Consider the following 20,291-nt stretch of genomic DNA (forward strand, 5'->3'; position numbering starts at 1 on the left):
GAGATGCTCAAGTGCTCTGAGAATGATGCTGTGAAACAACTCCACTTACTTTTCAACTCCATCTGGAAAGAACAACGTGTACCAGAAGACTGGAAGAAGTCACTCATAGTGAAAGTGCCGAAGAAAGGGGATCTCACTCAGTGTGATAACTATCGCGGCATATCCTTACTCTCCGTACCAAGTAAAATCTTGTGCAGGATCCTCATTGACAGGGTAAAGAGTGGTGTGGACGAAATGATTAGACAGGAACAGGCAGGATTTCGATCTGGAAGGGGAACCTCTGAGCAGATCTTTGCTTTGCGGAACATCCTAGAGCAGTGCCAGGAATGGCAAGCACCCCTGTACATTAACTTTGTTGACTTTTCAAAGGCATTTGATTGCATCATCAGAGAGCGACTTTGGGACATTATGGGACAGTATGGCATACCTGACATCTTTATCAGGACTTTCAAGGCACTTTACCATCAGAGCTCAAGCTGTGTTATAGAAGGCGGAAGGTACTCCAGCTGGTTTGAAGTGAAGAGTGGCGTGCGACAAGGGTGTGTGATGTCTGGCTTCATCTTTGTCCTGATCATGGACTGGGTCATGCGGCACACAAACGATAGAAGACGCGGCTTGAGATGGAAGTTTACATCGGTTCTAGAAGACCTGGACTATGCTGATGATGTTGCTCTTCTCTCAAGCAGATTTGGTGATCTACAGGATAAGACTGACAGGCTAGTAGACATTGCTGGTATTGTGGGACTCAAGATCAACCCACACAAAACAAAGACGCTTAGAATGAACCACAAATGCACAGACAACATCAAGGTAGAAGGAGAGGGTGTAGACGACGTGAAATCCTTTGTATACCTAGGATCGGTGCTAGACAAACATGGTGGCACACAGGCAGACATCAAGAGGCGACTAGCAGTAGCCAGAAATGCATTTACCAGACTACAGAGCATCTGGAGGTCACAGAGATTCAGCAACAAGACCAAGCTGCGTATCCTGAACTCCAATGTGCTGTCTGTGTTACTGTATGGGGCCGCTATGTGGAGAATAACGACAGTTGATCTCAACAAACTTGATGTATTCCACCGCACATGCCTAAGAAGAGTATTAAGGAGATTTTGGCCCTACCATCTGAGCAACGAAGAGCTATATGAAGCATCAGGGAGCATGCCAGTGTCCACCCTCATACAAGTGAGAAGGTGGCGTTGGATAGGCCACATCTTGAGGAAAAGTCCTAACGACATCTCAAGGACTGCACTAACGTGGGCACCCGAAGGTAAGAGGAAGCGAGGCCGGCCAAGGGAAACGTGGAGACGAACTGTGGAGAAAGAAAGGAATCAGCTGGGTTGGCAGTCATGGGAGGCTGCTGTCGCCTCGGCGGCAGACCGGGATGGGTGGCGCAATCTTCTCGCCGGCCTTAAGAGTCCACGTGGGCCCAAAGAGGATAAGTAATATTGTTTTAACATGTTCTGGACTCAAGTGTGCCGTTTTCAAACGGAAATTTCACCATTTTGAAGCGGTAAATCGAAAGAATAACTTCTAAGAAGCACCCGACACGTAAAACGGTGGAAATTGGTGAGTTCTTAGTGAAGGAATCGTGCTTTGTTTGACAGTCTTAGACCACGACGCGAGACTGAAAAGAGGTCATTGAGAAGCTTACGTTATCGTAATGGAATTTGACAAATTTCCGCTGATAGTCTGAGTCGCGTAACACACGGAAAACAACGTAACGCGATCGTCGTGACTCAAACTATTCCATTAGCAAGGATAGTTTTATCAATCGGCGAAGCATACAGTTGGAATAAATGAATCAGCCCCAGCATCTCGCGTAATGCCAGTATAGCAGGCATCTTGTTACAACAACTACCTCTTCTGCTGACCTGGCTGCAGCTTGTTCTTTTGTTTTCTGGGATCAAAGTCCAAGAAAAAAAAAAGTGTTAATTCCATGTATAACACTTTTGAAATTGCGCGCAAAATATTCTTTGTTAACTTCATTTATTTGAATGCTTGTGTTAATATAGTGGTTTCATTTGTTTCCTTTGTTTCAAGAGTAAATATATGATGCAGCTACTGACATAAGACTACAAGTGTACCCCTCCCCCATAATTTTCAATGATTGGAAAATGGTGTTTTTGCGCATGAATTCATCATAGATTTTGGGAGGAGGGGAGTTTAATTTTTTTTATTCTGTCCAAGATTGTAGTGTAGGGTGTCAGTTTAGCATAGTTCTGATAAATAAATTGTGCGTTAAAGTTAATCATTAACCCCCGCCTTTTTCCTTGTTTATTGAGATGCCCATATCTCTTTCACAACAACAATATTCTAGTTCATAACTCTTAATTTGTTATCATGTATCCATCAAAACAAATCATTGGGTACCCCATCCTATCAAACCCTTCAGTAGCCCATTCTTTGAACTTTGCACTATCAACGGATGCCGAATAGGATAATGAAACCAGTAAAAAAGAAATACATGTAATCATCCCCAAACATGAGAAAACGTGTGCGAGCAAATCTTGAATCAGTTGAATGGTTTTGGTTTTGTTTTTCATTGGTTGAGATATTTGGCTGAGTGTTGTTAACCAATCACAGAGAGTAGTAAAGCAAAACCAAAGTAATGTAACTATCATCAGCCATCCCCTGAGGGAGGAACCTACCCTGCTAGCAGAGCATTTCTTTCTGGCAAATCTTTTAGCATGTACAAAGACATTCACTTCTCTGATATTTTGTGTAGTTGGCTTGTTTTGTGTCCCCGAGAGATGCTTAACAAGCCAACCATGCGGAACACGAGAGACCCGGACGACTTTGTGCATGCTAAAATACTTGTAATAGAAAAATGCTCTGCTAGCAGGGTAGGAGGACCACAGGCAAGGAAGGCGGCTTTGTAAAGTTCCCTCTTGTAAGGAGACATATTAAACTAGAGGGTCATTACTGACTCGCTAACTTTCTTTGGTCAATCAAAAGACAAATGATTCATTAAGCTATCATTTCATACCACTATGAGTAAATTATAGTAAGGTACTGCTCAGTAGCGTTCATTTGAATGGTCACACCTTAGGATTTCATCCACAGACTCGAAAGTCAGAACCACCTTGTACAGCATATAATAATTATATTTTAATCAATAGCACAGGAAATTAAAGAACTGCTCAGTAGCTTTCATCTGAACGGTCACATTTGGGGATTTCATCTGTAGACACAGTACTTAAAATTGCGCTGTAGAGCATTATAAACATTCATAATTCATTCATTTATTTATTTTGCCATTAACCAGAAATACAACAACAGTATACAGAAATACATAATTTAAAGATAATATACAACTGAGTGTTCATTGATTGATGGTGGATAGTATCAGTGGGCTAGCAGTCTAGTCTTTCCACTGATACAGGACTGATAGTTGATCAAAATACCACCAGTTAAGTTGACCGATAAGCTACCAATGATATCACAGTCGATACATCGGTTGACATCGCTGGACACTCGACCTATGTATCAGTGGCTGGTGTTCAACTCTCAACTCTCTTATTGGTGGATATGTTGGTTGAGGCACCTTGTAAGATACATGCTTCAAGTATTTCATGGACGAGAATGCTATGAAAAATGGTTATTTTGAACTTTTCATGTGGCAGATCCCTCTTAGAGGATGTCCTTTGCCTGGAATCACCTCAATAATTGTGTTTTACTCTTCTGCTGACCTGCAGCCAGTTGTTTTGTCCATACTCTTCTTGGATTAAAAGCAAAAGAAATTAAAACTTTTAAGTATAAATGTATTTTAAAACACCTTTTGTGAATGACAGTGGTTTCATGTGTTCCCTTTGTTTCAAGAGTAAATACATGATGCAGCTACAGTGAAACGTGTATTAAGCAGATACCCTTGCTACAATCTTGAACAGTTAAAACGACAAATTAGCCCTCCCACAATTCAATGAAAATTGGTGTGTTGTTCTTTGTGTGTGAGTTCATCATTGATTTGAGGCGGAGGTGGAGGGAGGGGGGTTAATTTATTTTTTATTATGTCCAAGATATCTTGGATAATTCAAATGAAACATTAAGACCCTTCCCCCCAATTTCAATGATAGAAATATGGTGTGTTTTGTTTTTCTCACAAATTCAACATTCATTTTGGGTGAAGGGGAGGATTAATTTCTTTTTTATTCTGTCCAAGACTGTAGTGTCTGCTATCAAGCACAGTTCTCATATATCGTTCATTGTGCAGTCCTGATTGGACTGGAGTGGCTTTGTGTCCAGCAGTCGTTTGGTGTTTGTTTTATCGCCTGGCGCATTTAGTGTGATCAAACTTACTAAAGTTTCCATCAGGGTTTAGCGGAACACAAGGTGGAGTCTTGTAGAAGCTAAACCCTTTCCTTTGACCCCAGCCTCCCGAGCCACGAAAAACCTGGATACCTGTCTCCACTAGAACATTCACCTTGGCGAAACCAACGAGCCCAAGTGTCTTTAATCTTCCTATAGCCACTTTTTTTTTGGCACGGCCCCATAAGCTTTGTGGCTTTAATTTCTACTGTGGATAAATAAAGTTTATTGATTGATTGATAGCCAACTCGGCGCTACCAACCTTGATGGCTATCTATTACCTCATGTCTAACCTCCCTCGCAGACACTCCACTGACCTCCACTGGCTCGTCACGCAATTCTTTCAGCCAAAAGAGCGTCTGTGAGTATCCAGCGCGCGCAGAGCCTCGAGTAAACTATTATCAGTTGCGCATTACAGTCGTGGGTTTACGTACACAAAATTGCGGTTTCGATATATCAGCTTTACAAAAGTGAACAGATACGTGTGGACTGGATTTTTTTTTTTGTCCCGTTTCTCTTACAAAGGAAAAGATGCTCATCTGTTTAGGCCTAAAAATTTTTTTCCGCATTTAATTTTTTGCATGCACACTTTGCCAGAACGGTCAGTATGTCTCTTTCTTCTGGTGCGGCAAATGTCGTTGTCAGTGAATTGTTGCAGTTTCTAATCCATATTCATGACTAACTTCACACGTAGTTCTCAGACTTTACCGTGGATGGAGAGGCCGTTGTCTAAAGTATAAAAAAGTGCAAATGGCCTCATCTGCGGTTACTGAAAGAAGGGAGAGACGGTTTTTTTCTCTCTGATCTTGCTTTAGTAACAACAGTTCTAGATCCGGTGGAACTGCTTCTGCTGCCAGCCTCAATGTTCCACATCATCTCACCAACATCTACGGCAGGTCAGGAAGCCTTGAATCATCTAAAGATGGTTTAAATATGTTCCGTGGTTAGGTTCACGCCCATCCGTTCTGATGAACATTGCAATTTAATTTTTTCAGTTGTCTTTCTTCTGGTAGGCTAGCCTTCCTGACAGGCGCTGGAAACGGGGGCTAACGGGCCATACTAGTATCACTTATCGCACGCGCGCCCTTGCCTCCGTTCCCCCGCGCTTTGCGCGTGTGATGTTCCTGGTTCCCTTCTCTTCTTTTAACGCCTGTCACACAGTGTGTAATGGAGGCGGATTTAGGGCCAGTTTAATTAAATCAGCTATTCCATGTGATCAAGTTGAGTTAGGCGTAATTGTGCACCGTTGTTCCTTTTCCTTCCAAAAACAATAATTATGGCTGCATAAACTGGCGCGAACCTTCAACCACGCACCCCTCCCCACCACCACCGTCTTGGAAACAGAGCCGGGAAGCCAGGAACCATCTGAACAACGCCAGATCGAAGAATGTAGAAAGACTAATCAATGGAACTAAGAACTGAGAACCGAAAAAGGATTCTCAAGCCTTTATAATGTATTATTTTCGTGTACAAACCAAACATTTTTCGTGAAAGAAATGTGATGTTGAATGATAGCGCCTTGGCTCCCAGGTGTCTCCTGTACCTCAGTGGAAGAAGAAGAAGATACTTTTATTTAAAACAGGCTAATTCCTTCAGTAATTATACAAACAAAATTACTGTTATCAACGGAAGCCCTCACGCCTAACTACAATGTTAAAAAATTCTAGATACACTAAAAAGATAACACACATCAAAATGAAAGAAATAAAAAACTATTTAAAAAAATCTACAAAACTACAAATTTTGATTAAAAGGAGATGGTAGAGCCATGATCCAAATGTAACGAGTAATCGGAAGGACATAGGTTCGACTCCTGTTCGGAGAACTCGGATCTTCTTTTTTCAAGTATGCCGGCTGTGTCACTGACGGAAAAAAACCAGCTCCATCAAAGATTTTTCGCTGACAAGGGAAGATATAAGAAATTAAAAGGACAGGAAAAGAGGATTGTCTGGTAAATGCAAAGTGGTCTCTTGATCTCATGAGAAGCGAATTGGGAAATGAATGAGCCAAACTGAGAAACGTTAGCCTCCCTAGCAGACGCCCTTTTGGCTCCTCACACAATCTTTACTTGGGGAGAACGGAGAGGCGTTCCTTTCTTCTCCCTCTCCCCTCCCCTGTCCTTGCTTTGTTTTGGCTCCTCTCCCCGGATTTCCCGGAAGTTTTCCCATCGTTCCGTTCGAAAAGCTAGCAAGAACAAGGAAGAGCTTCTCTGGACACTGTGGTGGAACAGACGAAAATTGAACTGTTCCGGCGTTCACGTCGAACAAGAACCTAAATACAGCGACGATCGTTCATCGTTTAATAGAAGTTTATAGGTGAGAACGTATAAACGAGAATTATTGCTATGGCTGATGCTGAAGAAAACTGGCAGATAAAAATGTCAACCATCAAAGAGAGGACAGCGTATGTTTTTAACAACGAATTTCTTAGCGATGTTCAGTTTATTGTTCCAGTATCCAATGCAGAATTTAGTGAAAGCATGAAAACCAGGAGGCAGAAGGCCAAGAAGAAAGCCAAGATGGTGATTCCTGCTCACAAATTTGTGCGTCCTGTGTTCTATGCCATGTTCTTTGGTAAAATGGCAGAGACTGCAGACTCAATTGAACTGCCTGACTGTGAGTACGAGAGTGTGTTGGAGTTTTTTCGCTACTTATACAGCGATGAAGTGAACCTGAGTGGAAATAATGTAATGCATGTATTTTACTTGGCAACCAAATACATGGTGCCTTCACTCGCAGAAAAGTGCAATGATTATCTGCGAGCTCATGTGGAAGGCTCCAATGTATTTTCTGTTCTGTTGCACGCTCAGAAATTTGAGGTCAAAGATTTGGAAGATCAATGCTGGGAAGTGATAAAGACACAGGCCATGGAAGCCGTGAACTCAGATGAATTTGTAGCACTAGAAAGATCTTTAGTTGAAACTGTTGTAAAAATGAAGAGGTTGTGCATAACGGAAGTGGAACTGTTCAAAGCTGTTGATCGGTGGGCCACAAAAGAAATTGAAAGACAAGGGCTAAATCCTGATGGCAACATAAAGAGACAAGTTCTTGGAGATGAAATTGTGAAAGCAATACGGTTCCCACTGATGTCACAGCAGGAGTTTGCTTCTATTGTCCCAGACTGCAACATACTCACAAGTAAAGAGGTTGGTGACATGATGAAATACTACAGTGGTGTATTAACAACACCAATGTCCTTCACAGAATTGTCAAGGTTTGGTCCTTTACAGAAGTGCGTTAGGTTTAACAACACCATTGAACCCAATAATAATTCTCAAGTGTCAAAGGTTTATAGGATCACTGTAAGTACAAGCAAACACATTTTCTTACATGGAGTGCAGCTCTTTGGCAGAGAACATGGGAGTTACACAGCTGATGTTAATGTTGAAGATATCATAAGTAGCTCTACCCTGACTAAGCAGTCTGGAACATATGTCTCGAAGAATCACGATGGATGGAAATATTATCTTTTTGATGTGCTATTTGATCAACCAGTTTGTTTGGAAGGAGGAAAAAGATACAAGATTGTGTCATCTGTAAATGGTCAATCAGCATGGAGTGGATTAAATGAGAGAACATCTGTTGAGTGTGATGGAGTTTCTTTTACGCTCTCAGACAGTTTTGTGCCTAATGTTAATAGGGTCATTTTGGGCTCTCCATGCCCTGATATACCTGTATTGTTATTTACCTTGTGCTGAAATCAGATATTACAATCCGTGGTAGATATTTCATGCATGAGAATGCATGTGAAAAATGTTTATTTTTAACTTTCCGGTGTCCGAACCTGCCAGTATGTCCTTTGGCTGGAATCACCTCAATTGCTTTCACTCTTCTGTTACGTCAACAGCATTTAAAGAACTACTGTAACATCTGCTGACCTGCTGGTAGTTCTTTTGACTGTACTTTTAGTTTTCTGGGATTAAAGTCCAAGAAATTTAAAAAGTGTTAATTTCATGTATGACACTTTTGAAATTATGTGTAAAATATTCTTTGTTAACTTCATTTATTTGTATGCTTGTGTTAATATAGTGGTTTCATTCGCTTCCTTCGTTTCAAGAGTAAATAGAGTAAATATATGATGCAGCTACTGACAGTGAATTAAGACTACAGTAGTACCCCTCCCGCATTATTTTCAATGATGGGAAATGGTGCGTTTTGATTTGTGCATGAATTCATCATTGTTTTTGGGAAGAGGGTGGTTTAGTATTATTTATTTTTTATTCCGTCCAAGATTGTAGTGTAGGGTGTCAGTTTAACACAGTTCTGATCAATTGTGCATTAAAGTTATTAACCCCTGTCTTTGTCCTTGTTTATTGAGATGCCCATGTATCTCTTTCACAACAACAACATTCTAGTTTATAACTTGTAATTTGTAATCATGTGTCCATCAAAACAAATCATTGAGTGCCCCATCCTATCAAACTCTTCTATAGTCCCTTCTTCAAACTGTGCACTATCAACGGATGCCAAATAGCATAATGAAACCAGTCAGCTGAAGTGAAAAGAAATACATGTAACCATCCCCAAACATGAGAAAACATGTGTGAGGAAATCTTGAATCAGTTGAATGGTTTTGGTTTTGTTTTTCATTGGTTGAGAAATTTGGCTGAGTGTTGTTAACCAATCACAGAGAGTAGTAAAACAAAACCAAAGTAATGTAACTCTCATCAGCCATCCCCTGAGGGAGGAACCCACCCTGATCCCAGGGGGAATACTTGGGTATAAAGTGATGGGGGGGGGGGGGTTCCTGCAAGATCTGAAAAGCAGAAAGACAGTATGTAGAACTGTTCTTAAGATTGCATTTTTAGGGTATAAAAGTCATGGATTTTTTTGGGTCTAAAATTTCCAGTCGTATTTTTTTTGGTGCACAATATAAGGTCCACGTATTTTTTTGGGTGCAAAATATTAGGCTCCTTTGGACCCCTTCTTCCCCCCCCCCCCCCCATCAAGTTTATACCCGAGTACCCCACCTGGGACCCTGATAGCAGAGCATTTCTTTCTGGCAAGTCTTTTAGCATGTACAAAGACGTTCACTTCTCTGATATTTTGTGTAGTTGGCTTGTTTTGTGTATCCAAGAGATGCTAAACAAGCCAACCATGTGACTGAAATACCAGCCATACCCTCGCGTTTTCGTCCCCTCGCACTCTCCTTTGCGCATCTCTCTAGGAGCCTGGAACAGGCTACTGAAATACCAAAGACCCCAACGACTTTGTACATGCTAAGACTTGTGATAAAGAAATGCTCTAGAGGGTCATTACTGACTCTCTGACTTTCTTTAGTCATTCAAGAGACAAATGATTAAATTAGCTATCATTTCATACCACTATTACTAATAGTAAAGTACTGCTGAGTAGCTTTTATTTGAATGGTCACACCTTACGACTTAATCCAGACTCAAAAGTCAGAACCACCTTGTACAGCACAATAACCAATATCACAGGAAAGTACTGCTCGGCAGCTTTCTGCATCTGAATGGTCACACTTGAGGATTTCATCCGTAGGCTCAACACTTAGAACTGCATTGTAGATCATTATCAACAGCATGACAGGACAGGATTGAAAGGGTTTTGACTTTTTTCCTACAACATGACTATTCTCCTCACTGTCCTCTCTATATTTCCTGAGCTACTAGTTGGGAGATTTTTTCTTCAAAATCAAGGCATGTCATCTTTGGTGATCATTTCCCTTATTCTCCTGACCTGTATAGTTTATCACATACAGTCAAATTGTAAGGAGAAATTACATGTTGGTCACTATTGGGCTTTAGGGCAGTGCCTACTAATACTGAAGTATTTTTGCACAGTTTATGACTATGCAGGAAAAGCAGATCTTAGCAAGGGCTGTGGAAATCCAAAAAGAAAATAGAGATAATTAAGCAACAATATTATTCCAAAAAGCAGTAAAATACAAAGCTATGTATGGCGTATTTTTCCTAATTGAAGCTTTACAGTATCTCTGAAAAATGCATGGTTGCCCCCAATTTTCTTTTTGGATACTAAGAGCACTTGCTGAGTTCTGCTTTCTCCACTTAGCTTTAAACCACGCAAAAATATCTGTGTATTAGTAAGCACCACGCATAGGAAACCCGAGTATCTCAAGATCCGCAGAACACATGGGCAGTAGCAAAAGTAGGCCCCCCTTCCTAAGGGGGTAAGAGCATCAAAACATTAACACCACTTGAAAAACATTTACCTTTATTTGAAGAAATTAATAGGCACCACATCTTTGCATCAGAGAAATATACTGTCACTCAAGAGACAGAGAAACGTTAAAGTCTTTTCAATCAAAAACAACCAGACGGTATATGTAAAATTAACACTTGCTGCAAAATTACAAGCAATCTATACAAAGGAGTTTTCACTCATTGAATCTTGCTTCAGTCTTAGATGGGAAATTCTGGATAGACTTTGTTCCCTTGAGTATCAACATTTGTTAGATCTTGATTCTCAAGCTGTGGATCTACAAAACGGAAAAACAAAAGCAAAAAATAAATAAATAAATAAAAGATTAATGAGATATCATTGTAAAATTAATGTGGAGCTCATATTATAATCTTGTGAAGTCATGGAGAGTGAGATTTCAGTAGATGCTGACTAGATAACCATATTATCATCAACTCCCGATATTGCGTTCCACGTAGAAAGAATGCACTCCTAATACAGATTGGAGTCGAGATAGTATGGGACAGTGCTCAGTCAACAAATGAATGGATCTTGGGATGCGTGTCTGGCATCCCCGCAGATTTTGCAGGGGCAGATGACATCACCAACTTGGCAAAGGAGAGAGAGCCCTCAGATCTAGATCATCAAATGCACTCCTTAATCTTTGATTATTACACCTGCACGGCAACAATTCTCAATTCGGCACCTATTCCTAGTGACCTGTTGCAGACTAAATTTTTCTGTATGATAAGCTGTCTGATGTCTATACTCTATAATCTGCTTGGAAAACCCTTCACAGCTGCACCTACCTATGAATATTACAGGGGAGGAGACATGCAATATGCTGCCTGGTATCTGGATATGAAACGCGCTAATCAATTTGAACCTTCAAGAGCCCCAACCCGGCATACCTCAGGCATTTGACTGTGTACTGTCCAGCGAGAGGGGAATTTGAACCAGAGTTTTCTTTTTGGTCTAGCGTCACGTAATTCTTTCAGCCAAAAGAGTGCTTGCGATGGAGTATGTCTCAATGATATGCAGCGCGCGCAAAGCTCCGACGTTTCTCTCACAACTGGGTGCTCATTTGTTTAGGCCTAAAAATAATTGATTTAACTATAAAAGTTAACGTTAAAAGAGAACGACGTTTCGACCGTCCGACGGTCATTTTCAAAAAAAAAAAAAAAAATTTTCCCTATAAATTGTTTTTGTATGCGCACTTTGCCAGAACGGTCAGTATGTTTCTTTCTTCAGGTGCGGCAAATGTCGTTGTCAGTGATTGATTGTAGTTTCTAAAAATTATTCATAATCATGACTAACTTCACACGTAGTTCTCGGACTTATTACCGTGGATGGAGAGGCCGTTGTCTAGTAAAACAAAAAACAAATGGCCTCATCTGTGGTTACTGAATGAAGGGAGCGACGGTTTTTTTTTCTCTGATCTTCCTTTAGTAACAACACTTCTACTGAGATCCGGTGGACCTGCTTCGGCTGCCAGCCGTCAATGTTCCACATCATCACGACAGGTGGAAGCTTTGAATCATCTAAAGATGGTTTAAATATGTTCATGATGAGGTTCACGCCTATCAGTTCCGATGAACATTGCAATTTAATTTATTTAGTTGTCTTTCTTCTGGTAGGCTAGCCTCCCTAACAGGCGCTGGAAATGGGGGCTAACGGACCATACTTTGGAGAAAAATAGGATCACTTGTCACACGCGCGCCCTCTCTTCCGTCTCCCCGCGCTTTGCGCGTGTGATGTTCCTGTTTCCTTCTCTTTTTTTAACGCTTGTCACACAGTGTATACGTAGTGGAGGCGGGTTTAGGGTCAGCTTAATTAAATCAGCTATTCCATGTGATCAAATTGAGTTAGGCGTAATTATGCACCGTTGTTCCTGTACCTTCCCAAAACAATAATTAATAACCTGCATAAACTGGCGTTTATCTAGCCAAGCGCGAAGCGCGAACCTTCAATCCACCACCCCCTCCACACCACCACCGTCTTGGAAACAGAGGAAGCCAGGAACCGTGCGAACAACAGCAGATCGAAGAAACTAATATAGAAAGACTATACTAATCAATGGAATGAGAACTTTAGATTGAAAAAGGTTAAGGTTGAGATCGTATTATTTTCGTGTACAAAGCAAAGATTTTTCGCGAAAGAAATGTGATGTTGAATGATAGATGCCTTGGCTCCATCGAGTCTCTTGTACCTCAGTGGAGGAAGAAGAAGATACTTTTATTTAAAACGGGGTAATTCCTTCAGTAATTATAAAAACAAAATTACCGTTATCAACGGAAACCCTCACCCCTAACTACAATGTTAAAAATTCTAAAAACACTTAAAAAAGATCACACACATCACAATGATAGAATTAAAAAACTTTTAAAAATCTACAGAACTACAAATTTTTATTAAAAGGAGATGGTAGAGCCATGATCCGAATTGAACTAGTGATCGGAAGGACATAGGTTATTCGACTCCTGTTCGGAGAACTAGGATCTTCTTTATGTATGCCGGCTGTCTCACTAACGGAAAAAAAAAACATCTATCAAAGATTTTTCGCTGACAAGGTGAGATATCAGAAATTAAACGGGCAGGAAAAGAGGTAAATGCAAAGTGGTCCCTTGATCTCCTGAGAAGCGAATTGGGAAATGAATGAGCGAAACGCTCAAACGCTCTTTTGGCTCCTCACAAAATCTTTCCTTTCTTCTCTCTCCCCTCCCCTCTCCCTGCTTTGTTTTGGCTCCTCTCCCCGGATTTCCCGGAAGCTTTCCCATCGTTCCGCTCGATCGTTTCACGGGAAAAACTGAGAAAGAACAAGGAAGAACTTTGGTGAAACACACGAAAATTTAACTGTTCCGGCGTTCACGTAGAACAAGAACCTAAATACAGCGGCGATCGGGTCATCGTTTAATAGAAGTTTATAGGTGAAAACGTATAAACGAGAATTATTGCTATGGCTGATGTTGAAGAAAACTGGCAGATAAAAATGTCAACCATCAAAGAGAGGACGGCGTATGTTTTTAACAACGAATTTCTTAGCGATGTTCAGTTTATTGTTCCAGTATCCAATTCAGAATTTAGTGAAAGCATGAAAACCAGGAGGCAGAAGGCCAAGAAGAAGGCCAAGATGGTGATTCCTGCCCACAAGTTTGTGCTGTCAATAAGTAGTCCTGTCTTCCATGCAATGTTTTTTGGTAAAATGGCAGACACTTCAGAATCAATTGAACTGCCTGACTGTGAGTATGAGAGTGTGTTGGAGTTTTTTCGCTACTTATACAGCGATGAAGTGAACCTGAGTGGAAATAATGTAATGCATGTATTTTACTTGGCAACCAAATACATGGTGCCTTCACTCGCAGTAAAGTGCAATGATTATCTGCGAGCTCATGTGGAAGGCTCCAATGTATTTTCTGTTCTGTTGCACGCTCAGAAATTTGAGGTCAAAGATTTAGAAGATCAATGCTGGGAAGTGATAAAGACACAGGCCATGGCAGCCGTGAACTCAGATGAATTTGTAACTCTAGAAAGATCTTTAGTTGAAACAGTTGTAAAGATGGAGAAGTTGTGCACAAAGGAAGTTGAATTGTTCAAAGCTGTTGATCGGTGGGCCACAAAAGAAATTGAAAGGCAAGGGTCAGCTCCTGATAGCAACATAAAGAGGCATGTTCTTGGAGAGGACATTGTGAAAGCGATACGGTTCCCACTGATGTCTCAGAAGGAGTTTGCGTCTGTTGTCCCAGATTGTAACATACTCACAAGTAAAGAGGTTGTTGACATGATGAAATACTACAGTGGTGTATTAACAACACCTATGCCCTTCACAGAATTGTCAAGGTTTGGTCCTTTACAGAGGTGCGTTAGGTTTAACAACACCTATGAACCCAATAATAATGCTCAAGTGTCAAAGAATAATTATAGCATCACTGTAACTACAAGCAAAAACATTTTCTTACATGGAGTGCAGCTCTTTGGCAGACAATGTGGGAGTTACACAGCTGATGTTAATGTTGCTAAAGATATCGGATGTAGCTCTACCCTGGTTAAGCAATCTGGAACATATGTCTCAAAGAAGCACAATGGAGGGAGATATTATCTTTTTGATGTGCTATTTGATGAACCAGTTTGTTTGGAAGGAGGAAAAAGATACAAGATTGAGGGATCTGTTTTTGGCCCATCAGCATGGCGTGGATCATGGGAGAGGACTTCTGTTGAGCTTGATGAAGTCACTTTTACTTTTTGTAGTATGGGCAATCAGATACCTGTTTTGTTATTTACCTTGTAGGGTCCTTGTACTGAAATCAGATGTCACATTCTGTGGTAGATATCAGGGTCCCAAAGGGGTTTAGGGCTCCAGAGCTCCGTCCTTAAAAATGCGGGGCTCCAGGGCTCCAAGGCGAAAATCTTAGGGCTCTAGGGCTCCACATCATCTGCTTTAGGGCTCTGGGCTCCACTCTGGTCTACAATCTTGATATGTAAAAATTCCATTTTTGATGCGAAATCAATTATGCAAATAAAAAAGTCAGCAATTCCGATCAATATTTGAAACCCAAGCAGCCAGTTATATTATCTCCTATTATTTAAAACTGGGACCTCGGATGGAAGTAAAGAAACAGCAAGTTTCAACCAGCCAACTGGAATTTGTAAAGAAGGGAACTCACTCTTTGTTGTAGACTCGAGTAGCGCCCAATTGAAATTGATAACCAGAAATATACATGTGAAAAATGTTTATTCATAACTTTCATGTGAATGAACCCTCCAATAAACATGAGAAAACGTGTTTGATGAAGTCTTGAAAGGTTTTAGTTTTGTTCTTCATTGGTTTAGAAATTGGCCGAGTTTTGTTAACCAATCACAGAGAGTAGTAAAGCAAAACCAAAGTAATGTAACTGTAATCAGCCATCCCCTGAGGGAGGAACCTACCCTGCTTAGCTAGCAGAGCATTTCTTTCTGACAAGTCTTTTAGCATGTACAAAGCTGTCAGTTGCTTAATCTCTGATATTTTGTGTGGTTGGCTTGTTTTGCGTCCCCGAGAGGTGCTAAACAAGCCAACCATGCGAAATATCAGAGACCCAAAGGACTTTGTGCATGCTTAAATTCTTGTGATAAAGAAATGCTCTGCTAAACAGGGTAGGAGGACCCCAGGCTAGGAAGGGGGCTTTGTAAAGTTCCCTCTTGTAACAACCAAAGTTAAGAAATTACCCTTAACTAGAGAGTCATTACTGACGCTCTGACTTCCTTTGGTCAATCAATGGACGAATGATTCACTCAGCTATCATTTCATACCCCTATGACTAATGGTAAAGTACTGCTCAATAGCTTTCATCTGAATGGTCACACTTGAGGATTTCATCCGTAGACTGATCAACACTTAGAATTGCGCTCTAAGGGCATAACAGCACCACAGGAAAGTACTGCTCAATAGCTTTTATGTGAATGGTCACACTTGGAACTGCACTGTAGAGCATTATGACAGGATTGAAAGGGTTTTGACTTTTTTCCTGCAACATGGATATTCTCACTGTTCTCTCTATATTTCCTGTGCTACTAGTTGGGAGATTTTGTCTACAAATCAAGGCATTTCACCGACTTTGGTGATCATTTCCTTTATTTTCCTGACCTGTATAGTTTATCACATAGTCAAATAATTTGTAAGCAGAAATTAGATGTTGGTCACTGGAATCATCTAAAGATGGTTTAAATATGTTCATGGTTAGAGGTTCATGCCTATCCGTTATGATGAACATTGCAATTTAATTTATTTAGTTTTCTTTCTTCTGGTAGGCTAGCCTTCCTAAAAGGCGCTGGAAATGGGGGCTTACGGGCCATATGTTAGAGAAAAATTGGATCACTAGTCGAACGCGCCCTTTCCTCCGTCTCTCCGTGCTTTGTGCGCGTGTGATGTTCCTGGTACCCTTCTCTTCTTTTAACGTCTGTTACACAGTGTAGTTGAGGCGGATTTAGAGTCAACTTAATTAAATCAGCTATTTCATGTGATCAAGTTGAGTTAGGCATAATTATGCACCGTTGTTCTTGTTCCTTCCAAAAACAATCAACCTGCATAAACTGGCGTTTATTTAGCTAAGCGCGAAACTCCAACCCCCAGCCCCAGCCCCCCCCCCCCCCCCACTTCTCACGTCCACTTTCTCAGGATTTCTGTTTTCGGAAAGATAGTGGAAACCGGAGGAAGCCATAACAGGAACCATGCGAACAACGCCAGATTGAAGAAATTACCGTTATCAACGGAAACCCTCACGCACACATCAAAATGATAGAGAACAAAAAACTATTAAAAATCGACAGAACTACAAATTTTTATTAAAAGGAGGTGGTAGAGCCATGATCCGAATTGAACGAGTAATCGGAAGGACATAGGTTCGACTCCTGTTCGGAGAACTAGGATCTTCTTTTTCAAGTATGCCGCCTTTGTCACTGACGAAAAAAAACCAGATCCAGGAAAGATTTTTCGCTGACAAGGGAAGATCTTAGAAATTTAAAAAAGTACAGGAAAAGAGGATTGTCTGGTAAATGCAAAAGTGGTCCCTTGATCTCCTGAGAGGCGAATTGGGAAATAAATGAGCCGAACTGAGAAACGTTAGCCTCGCTATATAGCAGACGCTCTTTTGGCTCGTAAATCTTTCGTCCCCAATATTGCGGAGAACGGAGAGGCGTTCCTTTCTTCTCTCTCTCCCCTCCCCTCTCTCTGCTTTGTTTTGGTTCCACTCCTCGGATTTCCCGGAAGCTTTCCCATCGTTCCGTTCGATCGTTTCAAGGAAAAATGCTGGGAAGAACCACAGGCAGCCCAAGCTTGCGTCACTAGAGAGCGTGTAATAATTACACGGAATGCCCGCAGGGCATGACGTGTCTAGGTTTCGGTCGGGTATCTTTTTCTTCATCGGTGTCATAAATGTGCACATTAATTACGCGGGATGCCCTGAAGGGGCATACCGTGTCTAAAAACGGGTCGATTTCTTTTTTTTTTTTTTCTTCGTCGTATACACAAATCGGTACATTAATTTATTCATTAAACTCTCCCCTCTCCTACTCGGGATGTATTGTTTTGATTGTCTTCAACAAAAGCAGGCCAATCAAAATCCATTCTTGTCGCTTATATTGCGAGGGAGGGGACCCACTCACCCCTACCTGTGTGACGTCAATGCATCATTTGATATATTTATTAAAGACGGATTAAGTCGCGCCATATTATTTTAACATGTTCTGGACTCAAGTGTGCCGTTTTCAAAGGGAAATTTCACCATTTTGAAGCGGCAAATCGAAAGAATAACTTCTAAGAAGCACCCGACACGTAAAACGGTGGAAATTGGTGAGTTCTTAGTGAAGGAATCGTGCTTTGTTTGACAGTCTTAGACCACGACGCGAGACTGAAAAGACGTCATTGAGAAGCTTACGTTATCGTAATGGAATTTGACAAATTTCCGCTGATAGTCTGAGTCGCGTAACACACGGAAAACAACGTAACGCGATCGTCGTGACTCAAACTATTCCATTAGCAAGGATAGTTTTATCAATCGGCGAAGCATACAGTTGGAATAAATGAATCAGCCCCAGCATCTCGCGTAATGCCAGTATAGCAGGCATCTTGTTTTTACGCGGGATGCCCTGAGGGGGCATACCGTGTCTAAAAACGGGACGATTTCTTTTTCTTCGTCGTAGCTTCAAATCGGTACATTAATTTATTCATTAAACTCACCCCTCTCCTACTCGGGGTGTATTGTTCTGATTGTCTTCAACAGAAGCAGGCCAATCAAAATCCATTCTTGTCGCTTACATCGCGAGAGAGGGGACCCACTCACCCCTACCTGTGTGACGTCAACGCATCATTTGATCTATTTATTAAAAACGGATTAAATTTGGCACCATATTGTTTATAACATGTTCTGGACTCAAGTGTGCCGTTTTCAAACGGAAATTTCACCATTTTGAAGCGGCAAATCAAAAGAATAACTTCTAAGAAGCACTCGACATTTAAAACGGTAGAAATTGGTGAGTTCATGGCGAAGGAATCGTGCTTTGTTTGACAGTCCTTGACAACGACGCGAGACTAAAAAGAGGTCATTGAGAAGCTTACGTTATCGTAATGGAATTCCACACATTTCCGGTGAAAGTCTGAGTCGCGTAACACAAGGAAAACAACGTAACGCGATCGTCGTGACTCAAACTATTCCATTAGCAAGGATAGATTTATCAATCGGCGAAGCATACAGTTGGAATAAATGAATCAGCCCCAGCATCACGCTTAATGCCAGTGTAGCAGGCATCTTGTTACGCGGGATGCCCTGAGGGGGCATACCGTGTCTAAAAACGGGACGATTTCTTTTTCTTCGTCGTAGCTATAAATCGGATCATTAATTTATTCATTAAACTCTCCCCTCTCCTACTCGGGATGTATTGTTCTGATTGTCTTCAACAACAGCAGGCCAATCAAAATCCATACTTGTCGCTTATATCGCGAGGGAGGGGACCCACTCACCCCTACCTGTGTGACGTCAATGCATCATTTGATATATTTATTAAAGACAAATTAAATTGTCGCGCCATATTGTTTTAACATGTTGTGGACTCAAGTGTGCCGTTTTCAAACGGAAATTTCATCATTTTGAAGCGGTAAATCGAAAGAATAACTTCCAAGAAGCACCCGACACGTAAAACGGTGGAAATTGGTGAGTTCTTAGCGAAGGAATCGTGCTTTGTTTGACAGTCTTAGACCACGACGCGATTGCAGACAGAAAAGAGGTCATTGAGAAGCTTACGTTATCGCAATGGAATTTCACAAATTTCCGTAGCCTCCCACGCAGACGTTCTTTATCTTAGGGGTTCGTCACGCGTTCCTGCCCTAAGAACGTCTGCGTGGGAGGCTAAAATTTCCGGTGATAGTCTGAGTCGCGTAACACAAAGGAAACAACGTAACGCGATCGTCGTGACTCAAACTATTCCGTTAGGAAGGATTGTTTTATCAATCGGCGAAGCATACAGTTGGAATAAATGAATCAGCCTTAGCATCACGCGTAATGCGAGCATAGCAGGCATCTTGTTTTTTTTTTTTCTTCCTCGTAGCTACAAATCGGTACATTAATTTATTCATTAAACTCACCCCTCTCCTTCTCGGGATGTATTGTTCTGATTGTCTTTAACAAAGGCAGGCCAATTAAAATCCATTCTTATCGCTAGGGAGGGGACCCACTCACCCTTACCTGTGTGACGTCAACGCATCATTTGATTTCTTCATTAAAACTGCATTAAATTGTGGAGCCATATTGTTAACATGTTCTGGACTCAAGTGTGCCGTTTTCAAACGGAAATTTCACCATTTTGAAGCAGTAAATCGAAAGAATAACCTCTAAGAAGCACTCGACATCTAAAACGGTGGAAATTGGAGAGTTCCTGGCGAAGGAATCGTGCTTTCTTTGACAGTCTTAGTCCACGACTGCAGACAGAGAAGAGGTCATTGAGAAGCTTACGTTATCGCAATGGAATTCCCGCAATTTCCCTTGAAAACCTGAGTAACGTAACACAAGGGGAAAAACGTAACGCGATCGGTACAAATCGGTACATTAATTTATTCATTAAACTCACCCCTCTCCTACTCGGGATGTATTGTTCTGATTGTCTTTAACAAAGGCAGGCCAATCAAAATCCATTCTTATCGCTAGGGAGGGGACCCACTCACCCTTACCTGTGTTACGTCAACGCATCATTTGATTTCTTCATTAAAACTGCATTAAATTGTGGAGCCATATTGTTAACATGTTCTGGACTCAAGTGTGCCGTTTTCAAACGGAAATTTCACCATTTTGAAGCAGT

At 41.2% G+C, this 20,291-nt stretch overlaps 2 protein-coding genes and 1 long non-coding RNA gene across 3 annotated transcripts; 2 read left to right on the plus strand and 1 right to left on the minus strand.

Annotated features, from left to right (window-relative positions):
• Positions 1-1,925: 1,925 nt before the first annotated feature.
• LOC146458149 (uncharacterized) lies at positions 1,926-10,111 on the minus strand. Its single transcript, XR_014858320.1, has 2 exons — positions 9,720-10,111; positions 1,926-3,085 (listed from the first exon to the last, which is right to left on the minus strand). It is a non-coding gene; the product is annotated as an uncharacterized LOC146458149 (long non-coding RNA).
• Positions 6,481-8,606, plus strand: LOC146458150 (BTB/POZ domain-containing protein 6-like). Its single transcript, XM_085091138.1, has one exon. The coding sequence runs from the start codon at positions 6,653-6,655 to the stop codon at positions 8,003-8,005; it is 1,353 nt and encodes a 450-aa protein (XP_084947264.1). The 5' UTR covers positions 6,481-6,652; the 3' UTR covers positions 8,006-8,606.
• Positions 10,112-13,271: 3,160 nt separating the features above from the next.
• LOC146458151 (BTB/POZ domain-containing protein 6-like) lies at positions 13,272-15,249 on the plus strand. Its single transcript, XM_085091151.1, has one exon. The coding sequence runs from the start codon at positions 13,426-13,428 to the stop codon at positions 14,752-14,754; it is 1,329 nt and encodes a 442-aa protein (XP_084947277.1). The 5' UTR covers positions 13,272-13,425; the 3' UTR covers positions 14,755-15,249.
• The last annotated feature ends 5,042 nt before the right edge of the window (positions 15,250-20,291 follow it).

Source organism: Pavona decussata, unplaced genomic scaffold, assembly GCF_977016875.1.
Source record: "Pavona decussata unplaced genomic scaffold, jaPavDecu1.1 SCAFFOLD_234, whole genome shotgun sequence".
Classification (NCBI taxonomy): Eukaryota; Metazoa; Cnidaria; class Anthozoa; order Scleractinia; family Agariciidae; genus Pavona; species Pavona decussata.